Raw genomic sequence first — 13,142 nt, forward strand, 5'->3', positions numbered from 1 at the left:
CTACCTTATGTAGGTATGAAAACCATTAAGTAAAATGATTTCTGTAAAGCACTTGGCAGACCGCCTAGAATACAGTAAGTACTCAGTACAAGCAGTGAGTTAGCTGCTATTAATGAAAGTTAGCTGCTATTAATAAAAAAAAAAAAAATGTATCATCGCTGGCTTTGTGTAGCAGGTATACAGTTTATGGTGAGATCCTTGCCACTTTATCATTGAATCATTTGTATCTTCCCTGGTGCAAGATCTTGTATATGCTTTATTAATGCATTCCACAAATGACCCTGAAGCCTGACATGGGACTATTTTGAGTTCAAATTGTACGACAAAACACATTTAAAGTCATGGAGTATTTATTAAAGTCAGGAGAAACTTAAAAGGAAAAAATAAATTGGAGTGGTCAGGGTGCAAAGAGATAAAAGAGATGCATTGATTGGCCCAAGATCTCGCAGATAATTATTGAGGAAACTAGACAATAGCCAACCAAAAGTCTGTTACCTGGAGGGAGTCACTCAATCTTTCCATCTCAGCGTCAGGTTCCTTGTCTTGTAATTAGAAAAAATCACCCTGCCTTACCTATCTAGGTCAGGGACATTTGTGAGCATGAAGAACGAGCCTCTCACGTGCCTCAGTGCTGATGCCCGCGTGGTTTCTCTCACTGCAGTGCTCCCGTCTTTCACCAAGACGCCCATGGACCTCACGATCCGCGCGGGGGCCATGGCGCGCCTGGAGTGCGCCGCCCTGGGCCACCCCGCCCCGCAGATCGCCTGGCAGAAGGACGGGGGCACGGACTTCCCGGCCGCCAGGGAGAGGCGCATGCACGTAATGCCCGAGGACGACGTGTTCTTCATCGTGGACGTGAAGGTCGAGGACATCGGGGTGTACAGCTGCACCGCCCAGAACAGCGCCGGCAGCGTGTCTGCCAACGCCACTCTCACCGTCCTGGGTGAGTGGGTGTGCTCAGAGTCTGTGCTGTCCCTTCACCCTGAAGGTGGAGACCCTCCGTGTCAGACCCTCCGTGTCAGACCCGCGGGGGTGAGGACATGGCCCGCGGGGGTGAGGCTGGGAGCAACAAATGGCTTCTCAGACTCTCTGAAGTCAGGAGTGCTTTTCACACCTTCCCAGGCCGTGGCCAGTGAGTCGGGCCGCGCTCTCTGTTCCCAGGAGCGGGAGATTCCTTCTCTGTACTGCAGGGTTCACCCGCCCCTGCGCTCCCCATCATGCCGCCTCCACCAGTGTCTCAGCAGGACAAAGAATGTATGATGCAATACGTACAGGCACAAACTGGGAAGGACCTGGTGTCTTTTCTCAGCTTACCTACCACTCTGGAAATGAGAGTCTGTGTTTATCTTTTACCTAAACAAACACTTTTTTAGACATGTGAACATGTTAGTCGCGTGTGTATCTGCAAAGGAGTTAAAATAACCTCTCAAAACCACATAGGAAAAGTAAATCGTTTCCAGAATTTTTAATATAGGCCTGGACACCTGGCACTAGAAAGTTTCTCTTTAAAAAACATTAAATGTTCTGATTTGTTTTTATGCATCAGCACACTCTTGTGCTCGAAATTATGTTTATGCGTTTTCTGTTCCTGGAAAATGTCTGATGTATTTTGCTTTGCTGCCTCTTCCACCGTCCCCCAGCCTTGTCAAGAGGGGAGGGAGGATTGAGGTTAAAAAATAGTAAGTGTCATCCTTACTTGGGTGTTCGGAGTAAATGACACCCGGACAATGAAGTGGAATCCCACCTGTTGCAGATGTTTAGGCTTTCAAAGAAACACGGGTACTATTCGTTTGTGGGAGAATAAAGTTTTACCTCCCGCTTTGGACAAATTCAGGGGCTGGGTCTTACGCGAAACCTGACGTCACTGGCGAGACTGAAGGCCTAACTTGTCATTTCAGAGACGCCGTCATTTCTGCGGCCCCTGTTGGACCGAACCGTCACCAAGGGGGAGACGGCCGTCCTGCAGTGCATCGCGGGCGGGAGCCCCCCTCCCAGGCTGAACTGGACCAAGGACGACAGCCCTCTGGTGGTCACCGAGAGGCACTTCTTCGCGGCGGGCAATCAGCTGCTGATTATCGTGGACTCGGATGTCGGCGACGCCGGGAAGTACACCTGTGAGATGTCCAACACGCTGGGCACCGAGCGGGGCCACGTGCGCCTCAGCGTGATCCCCACCCCGACCTGCGACTCCCCGCAGATGACGGCCTCGGCCCTGGATGACGACGGGTGGGCCACGGTGGGCATCGTGATCATCGCCGTGGTCTGCTGCGTGGTGGGCACCTCGCTCGTGTGGGTGGTCATCATATACCACACACGGCGGAGGAACGAAGACTGCAGCATCACCAACACAGGTGTGTAAACAGAAGCCTGGCACGGGGCGGAGCAGTCGTGTGTGTGTGTGTGTGTGTGTGTGTGTGTGTGTGTGTGTTCGCACGTGTGTGTGCATGATCCTGGGGCAGTTCTCTTCCAGAATGTGTGTCTTGGAGTCTGAGGCCATGTCAGAAGACGGGTGACTCATTTGTTTCAAGCTGCAGAAATAGGGTTAGCTTAAAAATAGCGCCCCGGCCCCAAAATACAGCCCATGTTTAAAGATTAATACGTTCTGTGAAAACCTCATCAGAACGTCCCGTTGGCTGTGAGATCCGGTGGCCATCATAAGCGTTCAGTAGCCTGACTTCTTCAAAGGATGCCGATGGAGAACCAGGACCAGCCCCTTCGCTAGGAGGTGTATGCTCTGCTGTAGGTTTCGGTTTTGTCCTGTGTGTGCAGGAATCTAGGGAGGACTCGAGTTATTAGGGAGAGGCCTGCATGCAAACTCCTGTGAGTAATACTACGTCAGGACGATTGCAGACGTCATGCTTGGTTCCAGAGCTTAGATACCACCCCGTGAAATGGCTTTCCTTTTAAACATTTGATGTTTGTGAAATCTGGGAGGGGCGTCCCACAGGCGGTAAGGCAGGCGATCCCTGACTTGCCCGCCAGCGTGCTGCCCCGCCAGCTGGTTTTGCAGGACTCGGCGACTCGCTTGCACAGAGACCAAAGCAGAGCGTACTGTTCATCGGGGAAGCCAGGGGCCCTTGGGATCCTTCCCGGCTAAGAGAGTGCCGCTGTTTTGATTGCAGATGAGACCAACCTGCCGGCAGATATCCCCAGTTACTTGTCGTCTCAGGGGACGTTAGCTGACAGGCAGGACGGGTACGTCTCCTCAGAAAGCGGGAGCCACCACCAGTTCGTCACTTCCTCAGGGGGCGGATTTTTCTTACCACCGCACGACAGCAACGGTAAGTGTGTGAGGTGAACATCTTTGCTCAGGGCTCTCGGAAAGGGTCGTTTTGAAAATAACCTTATGGAAGATTCACATGTAATATTAATTTTCACCAGAAACGGATCTTAGGACGTGGCCTAAGGTCACACTAGTAAAGCTAAAATTAAATACATTTTCTTACATACTAGAAAAATCTTTGTTTCTGACAATAAAAGGAGACAAGTAGGTTAAGTAAAATTTAATTCCTCCATGCAAGGTAAGTATTTTCTTTACATTATAAATATTCGTTGGTGCTCTGAATTGTTCTTCTTATTAAATGGCATTGGCTAGCTTCGTGCGTGGTCTTAAAAGTCAAATGATTTAAACATCTTTTTATTAGAGAAATCTAACTCTAACTCTTTGCTTTAAAAACTCTGTGGTTTTGCCATAGCAGGTTTGGCCTGTGGACTGAAGGGTCCCAGGTTCGATTCTGGCCAAGGGCACATGCCTGGGTTTCGGGGCTTGATCCCCAGTAGCGTGCAGGAGGCAGTCGATCAATGATTCTCTCTCATCATTGATGTTTCTATCTCTCTATCCCTCTCCCTTATTCTCAGAAATCAATAAAAAATATATATTTTTAAAAAGAACTATGGTTTTTAAGAAAAAAAGTGGAGGCAGAATAAGTAAGATCACAGCCTCAGTTCAAGAGCCACTTCCGACACTCCCTGTGTCTCCCTGGGCAGCTACAGTGCGTCCTGTTAGGTTGCTGTGAAAATTAAATGAAATGGTAATGGAAAACTACTTGGCACATATTAAGGGCCTAACAAGTGGAAGCTATTGACATTATTTTCAAACATTTTGGCACCTTTTCCAGCAAGCGTTTATTGAGTGTCTGCTCTGTGGGGGGTGCCACACTTGGGAAAGAAGAGTGTTTGTTTTCAGTATTACAGTTTAGTTAGGAGTGAGCAGAAATTCAACTGACAATGACAGAGGGCTTGGTAAGGCAGTAACAGAGGGCATAGAGATAAAAATGGATGCTCTGCTTAGGCTCATTTGGTTGCAAGGAGCAGAGGCCCAGTTTTGTTCACAGGTAGCAGGGTTTACTGAAAGGACATTCATGAAAGTCTACACGAAAGGCTCCAGGGGCGGCACTGGAGCATCGCAGTGGCTGGGGCTGGAGGTCGATCTGCTCTCAGGGCCCTCGAGGGGTCACCAGCATCACCAAGTCACAGCCACCCTCTGACTGTCCCGTTCCCACATCCAGGCTCGTGGCTCATCACGGCAGCTCCAACCCTCACCACGCCTCTTGCCTCTCACCTGCCGTGTCCTCTGCTAACTGGCATCTCCTTTCTGGGTTGTTTAGCTCAGATGCTCACGATAGGATTTGGTTTTGGCTAGGCCCATGTTTGCTCGGCACAAAGAGGCCATTGGTTAAGTGCCAGTCTGTGGTCCCGATCAGGGTGGCGGTGGAGGGAGGGACAGTGCCCCTGGCATCCTGTGGTTCAGGTCCCAGCACTTTGCTGCAGAACTCACACACAGACCAGTTTCTCTTGCCAACGGGTGGGGCCAGCGATTAATGGTTAATCAAGTTCCTGTTAGTGAGATGCCACCCGTTTACCCAATCCATAGGCTTCCATGCATTTTTTTTTAAAACCCTAAGTTTCGCCGAAACCGGTTTGGCTCAGTGGATAGAGCCTCGGTCTGAGGACTGAAAGGTCCCACGTTCGATTCCGGTCAAGGGCATGTACCTTGGTTGTGGGCAACATCCCCAGTAGGTGTGCAAGAGGCAGCTGATCGATGCTTCTCTCTCATCAATGTTTCTAACTCTCTATCCCTCTCTCTTCCTCTCTGTAAAAAAAAATCAATAAAAATATATAAAAAATAAATAATCACATACCTAATAGAATGTTCATAAAAATAAAATAAAATAAAGCCCTAAGTTTCTGTAATTTTCCCCCCTTTATATGCTGCTCTATCCAAAGTCTGTAAACGCGGAAAGTGCCCCAAGTGGAGAGAGTACTGAACGGTCCTTGGATAAAATGGGTTCAGTGACTGAGGTATCTGTTTTTAAAGGGACGTGTCACACTGACAATAGCAGTGAAACCGACGTAGAAGCTGCCACGGACCCATTCCTGTGCCCCTTCCTGGGCCCCCCGGGCCCCGTGTATGTGAAGGGGAGCGTGTACGGGCCGGATCCCTTCGACGCCTATCACCCAGGTATGTGGTCTTCCTGCTTGGGTTCTGTTCCCTGCACGGTTCGTACCAGCGCGCCCTCCCTCTGATCCTCTCCTCTCCTTCTCTCCCAACGTGAAAAAGGTTGCGGCCCGGACCCTCGAGCCGCTCTGCTGGACCACTGCGAGCCCGGCTACAAGAAGAAGAAGGAGTGCTGCCCCTGTCCTCATCCTTCCGAAGAAGCCTGCGAGCAGAGCGGCGGGGACCCAGGCTGGCCCCCCCACGTGAGGAAGTTAATCAGCTCCGCTCACCCTCCACGCGAAGGGCCCGGCCCGAAAAGTTTGTCTCCAAACAAGTCCTCTCTAGATTTCGGTCCAAGTTCAGAGCCGGCGTCCGTGACTTCAAGCAGCTCGTTCCTGGGTAAGTGTATTCCTCGAGGAGAGATGCCTTGACGTGGGACCCCTCGTCCACGTTGCGTGCGGGAGGGCGCAGTGAGAGAGAACTTGAGATGCTGAGCCGAGGGGAACATGTTTCTGATTTTTCGTGCTGCTGCTAGGACCGTTCTATGGGTCGGTTTACATATTTCTGAAAGCACAGTCAGACACGGGGGATTTCACTTCATTATGCATTCAGTCCATAACAAACGGAGCCCCGGGAGCTTTCTGGGCCGCACTGTGTGTGGGCGCATCCTCCAGAACGCACGGGTCTCAGGAGTGGCTGAGGAGCGCCATGTGGAAAAAGTGGTTTTGGGCTACAACAGCCTTCAGGGTGGGGCTGTGTGCGCTGCATGGTTGTGGTTTGGACGTCTGGTGGTTTATAACGAGACCTGCAGCCGAAGGGTGGACGGCGTCCTACCTGGCAGCAGCTCACGGCGCACCAGCCAGGCCGGACGGCCTTTGGCAGAGGAGCCCAGCAGGGCCTGAGAGCCCCCGGCGCGGGGGTCGGCGCTGCTGGCACCGGGATGCGTGTGCAGACAGACGGCTCTCGTCTGGTGCCTGGAACCAGCGCGATGGAAGGGCTGAGGTCATCTGTTCGCCGAGCGGAGATAGAGGGGAGAGAAACCACAGCGTGTCTCGTTGGTTCAGCAGTAGAATTTTAAAATATTTTACCCGGCTATTAAGACATTTTATATTTTGTCACAGTATAATTATTTATATTCCTTTTTTTGGGGGGGAAATGAAAATAATACCTTGTGTAAAACTCAGGCAAGGATTTGAGTCAATTGAATAATATTGTGCTACTAAAAAGGAAAGAACATGACATAAGGATTATTTTACTTTATTATTATTTTTTTAAATATTTCATTGCATTTTTACAGAGAGGAAGAGAGAGGGATAGAGAGTTAGAAACATCGATGAGAGAGAAACATCGATCAGCTGCCTCCTGCACACCCCCTACTGGGGATGTGCCTGCAACCAGGGTACATGCCCTTGACCAGAATCGAACCTGGGACCTTTCAGTCCACAGGCCAAATGCTCTATCCACTGAGCCAAACCGGTTTCGGCCATAAGGATTATTTTAAAAGATGCTTTCTTCAGGCACAGTTTACTTGTATGTTATTGTTTAAACGTGCCCTTCTTTGGAGACTGTGGGCTCTTTTGTCCTAAAGCGGGGTTTTGGAGAACTTATATTGGGGGACTTCTTTGCTCAATGATGAATATTAATATAAATCATAGAAATGATAATAGACACATGTATTGAGTATACACACACACACACACACACACACACACATATATATGAGGGGTGTAAGAATCCTGTCATTTAGCACTTCAAAGGGCTTGCCCAGGGATCTCAGGCATGCACCCCAAGTGGGATCTCTTTAAACCAGACTGGTCCTGAGAGACCTCTAGACTGGAAATTCCACTAGGAATTCTGTAAGTTTAGTCCCCGTAACACAAGACACACATAACTCCGAGCACCACCATGTGGACTTGTAGAAAATGTTCGTTCCTGGGGCTAGGTGCTCCATTTGAGGTGCTCTCTGATGACTTCCTGTTCGCCAAAAGTGCCACACGCTCAACGGGTCTCTCTCTTTCAGGAACGTTCGGAAAGCCTCTGAGGAGACCTCCCCTGGATGCCTTTTCAAGCTTCGGACAGCCGTCGGACTGTCAGCCAAGAGCCTTTCACTTGAAAGCTCATTCTTCCCCAGACTTGGACTCTGAGTCAGAGGAAGATGGGAAAGAAAGGACAGATTTTCAGCAAGAAAATCACACATGTACCTATAAACAGACCTTAGAAAACCACAGGACTCCACATTTTCAGTCTTATGACTTGGACACATAGACTGAATGGGACCAAAGAGTTCTAATATACTACTACCTCAAGTGGACTTTTATTTAAAAGAGAGAGAATCCTATGTTTTTAAATGGAGTTATGAATTTTAAAAGGATAAGATGTCTTATTTATACAGATGGGCCAAAATTACCAAAATTTATAAAAATTTTATATTGGGAGTAACTTTCATATAAGAATTTCTTGTTAAACTATTTTATAACTTTGTTTTATGCAACAACAACAAAAAAATCTTGTGTAAATTAAGGGAATAAATCCATGACTATTTTATGTATTTTTATAATGCCAGATTTCTTTTTATTGAAAATAAGTACTAAAGCAATTTAAATAATACCTGTCTTGTACTTTTTTGAATAGAGGTCACTTCATTTTACTTTGCACATTACATTTAATAAAATGTATCATTTTGATCCCAAGTGCCATCTATATAATAGCATTTTTATTGTTTTCAACACTGTAGGCTTAATTATTTCCTATTATTATGTCTCAAACGGATGAAAATTATAAGCAGCACATAAAAATATGAGTAAATTCAACCATTTTGCTTACCTCCCGGGGTTGTAATACAGACTCAAATCAGATTAGTGTATGTGAAAGCACATAGTGAGTGAGAAGGGGCTGCAGAGATTCAAGGTACATTAATGTGCTTCTAACATTTCAAACAAAAGATTTGTTATACTCTGGTGTAATATAGTACAACCACCATTGCTCAAGTCACCACTGGAGCCATGAGTCCTTAATTACAATAATGCCTTATGTGGTCTGATGCCTTGTGTTTTCCCAAATAGTTTCACATTCACCATCCCTTTAATTATAACAAGGGTGGTTTTTGCACATTTCTTATAGTTAAAACAGCTAAAGGAGATGTGGATTTTCATCCACTGTTCCAGGTTATAATAGGATGCTGGTAGACTTCTTGGCTGTTCTTACCGACTTTCTTATAGAAAAAGCTATTCTAAGCTATCCTGCAACATGCTTTAATAATTAAAATGTTTTTCTAATTTGATCATCATAGCTCTCTAGTTAAAAATTGAGTATCAGATCTGTTAAACACAACATAATTTAAATATTTGTTTTAAATAGTGGTGAAGTCATGTAGTTGGAATCAATAGAATGAAATACACTTACTGTAAGTTTAATAACACAAATAATGCCCTAACTGGTTTGGTTCAATGAACGGAGTGTTAGCCTGCAGAGTAAAAGGTCCCAGGTTCAATTCTGGTCAAGGCCACATGTCCAGGTTGCAGGCTCTATCCCCAGTAGAGAGGATGCAAGAGGGAGCCAATCAATGATTCTATCATCATCATGGATGTTTCTGTCTCTCCTCCCTACTTCTCTGAAATGAATAAAAATGTATTTTAAAAAAATACTGTGGATGATGAAGTTGGATTTCCCCCCCAGTAAATTCTTGTTCACATCTGTAATTAAAACAATCTTCTCTTGCCCAAGAAAAATTAAATTGGTATGGAAGGAGTTAACATAGCACTTTCAACTTTAAAATTGAACCAATTGAAAGTGTGACTGTATGTCCCTGTCAGTGCTTTGAAGTAAATTGAAAACAGCTTTTAGAAAAAAGCAGATTCTCCTCTGAGGAGATGTTGGGTAAAGTTTTCCCGCTCTGTTGTTTGTGAGCCAGGAGCCTGGATCCCAGATCGCAGTAAGATTTTCCTTCTTTAATTTGGACACCGAGTCCAAGGCAGGAAGTCGGTTCTCCCTTGGACCACAGAGACTAAAGTGCGAAGAAGTGATCTCAGATGCCTTGCCTTTATTATATTGCCAGATTTTCAAATCTTATTGTTGATGTGTCTTCATTATTGCCAGATGTGACGCAAGCATCACTAGGGACCTCTTCAATAATTATGAACTTATTTAAAGCATTTGACGTTTCCAGACTGAAGCACAGAGGGACATTCAAGTCATTCATGCCTGAAATTCAAAACTTAGATTCATTCTGCATCAGTATGATTTTACTCTCCTCATATGCTGAAATTATGGATTGCATATAATCTTAGCTGCTAGAGAAACAGGAGCAGCTCAATTTCTTTTGGACACTTGCAGGAAAATAATATAATTTTGAGACTTCATGTTCAATTAACAGAATGAGTCTAGTAAGTATTAAGAAATCCCAAAATAACATAGACTTAAGAAAAAAAAACTAATGTGAATATATATCAAATTACCTGCCTTATTTATGAGGAGGGATGTTTAAAATGTTTATGCTTTCTGATACAAGACCAATCCATGTACAACATATCCTAACAGATTTCACACAACTTGTATTTTTTTTGTTTACTATTGACACTAACGATAAGATAGTTATTGTGTATAATTTTGTCTGTTTTTTAAAGATATTGTGGGAAATATTCCTTATGGCAGACAACATTTTCTAAAGATTAAATATCTGTAGAACTTTTACAATTTATTTTCACAGTGTTCCTACAGAAAGAAACTATTATTTATCAGAATAAAACCAATGGGACTATGGTTTAAAACTTGACTGGAAAGTGCTTTGATCTTTGCACACAGTTGAGGGGTTTTAGTCCTTTCAATTTAATGTGATAGGAAGTAATTCATAATCAATATTGCAGTAGATGTGCTATGCTGGTATTTTTCTAAGAGAATGAGAACCAAATGTCATTGCAAAATGCCTGCCCCGTCCCTCCCACTCTTGGAACCAGCAGTAATTGGGCTTGTGTAATAAGATAATTTATTTTTATTTTTTTTAAAATAAATTCTTTTTAAAATTATATTTTTAATTAAATTTATTGGGGTGACATTGGTGAATAGGATCATATACCGTATTTTCCGGCGTATAAGATGACCCCCTAATTTTACAGTTAAAACAGGTTTAGACCTATATTCGCTGTATAAGACTACCCCCCACTTCCGAGGCAACACCAGTTCTTTTTTTAATAGACCGCCTCTCTAACTCAGCCAATCCAAGCAGGCTTTTTATGCATGCAAATTATACATGTTCTGTACCCGAAGCTACACTGTATTCTAGTAAAAAGCCTGCTCAGATTGGCCAGAGTCAGAGAGGCAGTCTATTAAAAAAAGAACTGGTGTTGCCTCGGAAGTGGGGGGTAGTCTTATACAGCGAATATAGGCCTAAACCTATGTTTTAACAGTAAAATTAGGGGGTCGTCTTATACGCCGGAAAATACGGTAGGTTTCAAGTGTACATTTATATGACACATAAGGTGTATATTGCATTGTGTCCCCATCACCCAAAGTCAAATCATCTTCCTTCACCATGAACTTGGCCCCCTTTGCCCTGGTCACCACCATACTGTTGTCTGTGTCTGAGTTTCAGTTTTATATCCAACATATGAGTGAAATCATGGTTCTTAGCTTTTTCTGATTGACTTATTTTCACTTAGCAGGATAGTCTCAAGGTCCATCCATGTTGTCACAAATAGCACTCTTGCATCTTCTATGGCTGTAGTATTCCATAGGATATATGTACTATACCTTCGTTATCCAATTACCTATTGAAGGACACTTTGGTTGTTTCCATGTCTTGGCCACCACGAATAATACTACAATGAAAAGGTGTGCATATGTTTTCAAATTTCTCAGGAAGATAGAAGAGGGATTGCTGGGTGATATGGTAACTCTGTTCTTAATAGTTTGAGGAACCTCCACACTATTTTCCATAGTGGCTGTACCAGTTTACATTCCCACTAGCAGTGAATGAGGGATCCTTTTTCTCCACAATCTCTCCAACACTTGTTATTACTTGTCTCATTGATAATAGCCATTCTAACAGGTGTGAGTGCATTTCCTTAATAGTGAATTTGAGCATCTTTTCATATATCTGTTGGCCATTTGTATGTCTTCTTGGGAGAGGTGTCTGTTCAGGTCTTTTGCCCGTTTTTTTTTTTTTTTACTGGATTTTTTTGTTGAGTTGTATAAGTTCTTTGCATACTTTGGATATTAACTCCTTGTCAGAGCTGTTGTTAGCATACTAGTAATTTAGAAATACTTTTTAAAAACAACACTTTATTAACACATTGAATAACACAATATCCTGCCAAAAATTATTAGAGTCTTTAAAGAGGGGTACAGTTTCTTCACATAATGAATAATTTCAGTATTCCAGAAATATCCAGTTACCAGAACTTCTCTTTTCCATGAGGCTTTTTAATGTATAATAAGGGTGTACTGAAACAATCTTGAGAGTTTTCAAGTTTGACCTAAAATGGCTCAGAGGTACTTTAGTTAGTATTTTAACAGAGAGGAAGTCTGTCCACGGACATTTACTGAATTATTCCAATATTTTGGGCTATTTGTTTTTTGGAGTTTTTTGTTGTTGTTGTTTGTTTGTTTCTTGAGACATTTGATTGTGGTGGGGTGTTTTCTAATACAGATGTTTGATTTCACTTGAGGTAGAAAATATATGTTATAGATTGAAATGTGTACAATTTATCAAATACATTGTTACTGTTGCAAAAATTGTAAGTTCATTTCCCATTTTTACTCTATTTCCTGTCAAGGATCTGAATTCTTTATCCTGAATTCCATATCCTCCCATATGATGATTTATACCCATGAACACAAATTATAACCAACCTGGCTGGTGTAGCTCAGTTGGTTAAGTGCCATCCCACGCACCAAGAGGTCACTGCTTCGATTCCCGGTCAGGGCACATGCCTGGGTTGCAGGCTCAATCCTGGTGGGGGGCTTGCAGGAGGCATCATATCAATGTTTCCCTCTCATTGACTTTCCTATCTCTCCCTCTCTCTTCCTCTCTCTAAAATCAATAAAATTTATTTTTAAAAGAAATGGAAACCAATATTCACATGTAGATTTTTATTAGATTTACTTTTTTTTTTTTTAATTAAAGAGTTTTTGAAAATACATTTTAAAGAGTAAGGTTGAGCAACTCAAGACCATTACAATTTTATTCTCGGATTTCTTCTACAATTATTTCCTCTTTCACATATCTTTGTTGAGTTTCATGGTTGATTTGGGCTTTTATTTTAAGATGTCCAACTTTTTTTCTTAAATCATATTTGAGCATAACACCAATGCCTTCATGAAATTATTGTCATTTTTTGTAATTATATGATATTTCTGCATATGGCTTTATTTTGACATATCTATAGCTCAGAGTTGACATTTGGTAACAACACACTATCAGTTGTCAAACTTTTTTTTATATACACTTGGTTGTATGTGTTGCTTAGGTGACATGAATTGAGTAAATTACCCTTATCCTAATTATTATCAGTGGGATAGGAAACAGGTATGTAAATAAATACTTACAATACAATGAGTTAAATGCTGTAACTTAGTAGGGCCCCTGTTTCTGGAATTAATTCTACCTGAGCTACCTACAACTGTTGAATATACTTCACTCAGAATGTCCTAGGTTCTAGAACAAGCTGATTTTCGGGTCCAGTTCTGGCACTCCGTTTAATTAGCAATC

At 43.4% G+C, this 13,142-nt stretch overlaps 1 protein-coding gene across 1 annotated transcript in view; it reads left to right on the forward strand.

The window, feature by feature from the left end:
• LRIG3 (leucine rich repeats and immunoglobulin like domains 3) overlaps positions 1-10,222 on the forward strand; it is a 51,872-nt gene extending 41,650 nt beyond the window's left edge. Inside the window, exons 14-19 of the mRNA XM_084879642.1 lie at positions 662-943; positions 1,899-2,351; positions 3,123-3,281; positions 5,318-5,461; positions 5,561-5,836; positions 7,458-10,222. Coding sequence (XP_084735768.1) covers positions 662-943; positions 1,899-2,351; positions 3,123-3,281; positions 5,318-5,461; positions 5,561-5,836; positions 7,458-7,702 — 1,559 coding nt within the window. The 3' untranslated portion in view covers positions 7,703-10,222. The remainder of the gene's footprint in view (positions 1-661; positions 944-1,898; positions 2,352-3,122; positions 3,282-5,317; positions 5,462-5,560; positions 5,837-7,457) is intronic.
• The last annotated feature ends 2,920 nt before the right edge of the window (positions 10,223-13,142 follow it).

This window comes from Pipistrellus hanaki (assembly GCF_964339955.1).
Source record: "Pipistrellus hanaki genome assembly, chromosome: 3".
Lineage (NCBI taxonomy): Eukaryota > Metazoa > Chordata > Mammalia > Chiroptera > Vespertilionidae > Pipistrellus > Pipistrellus hanaki.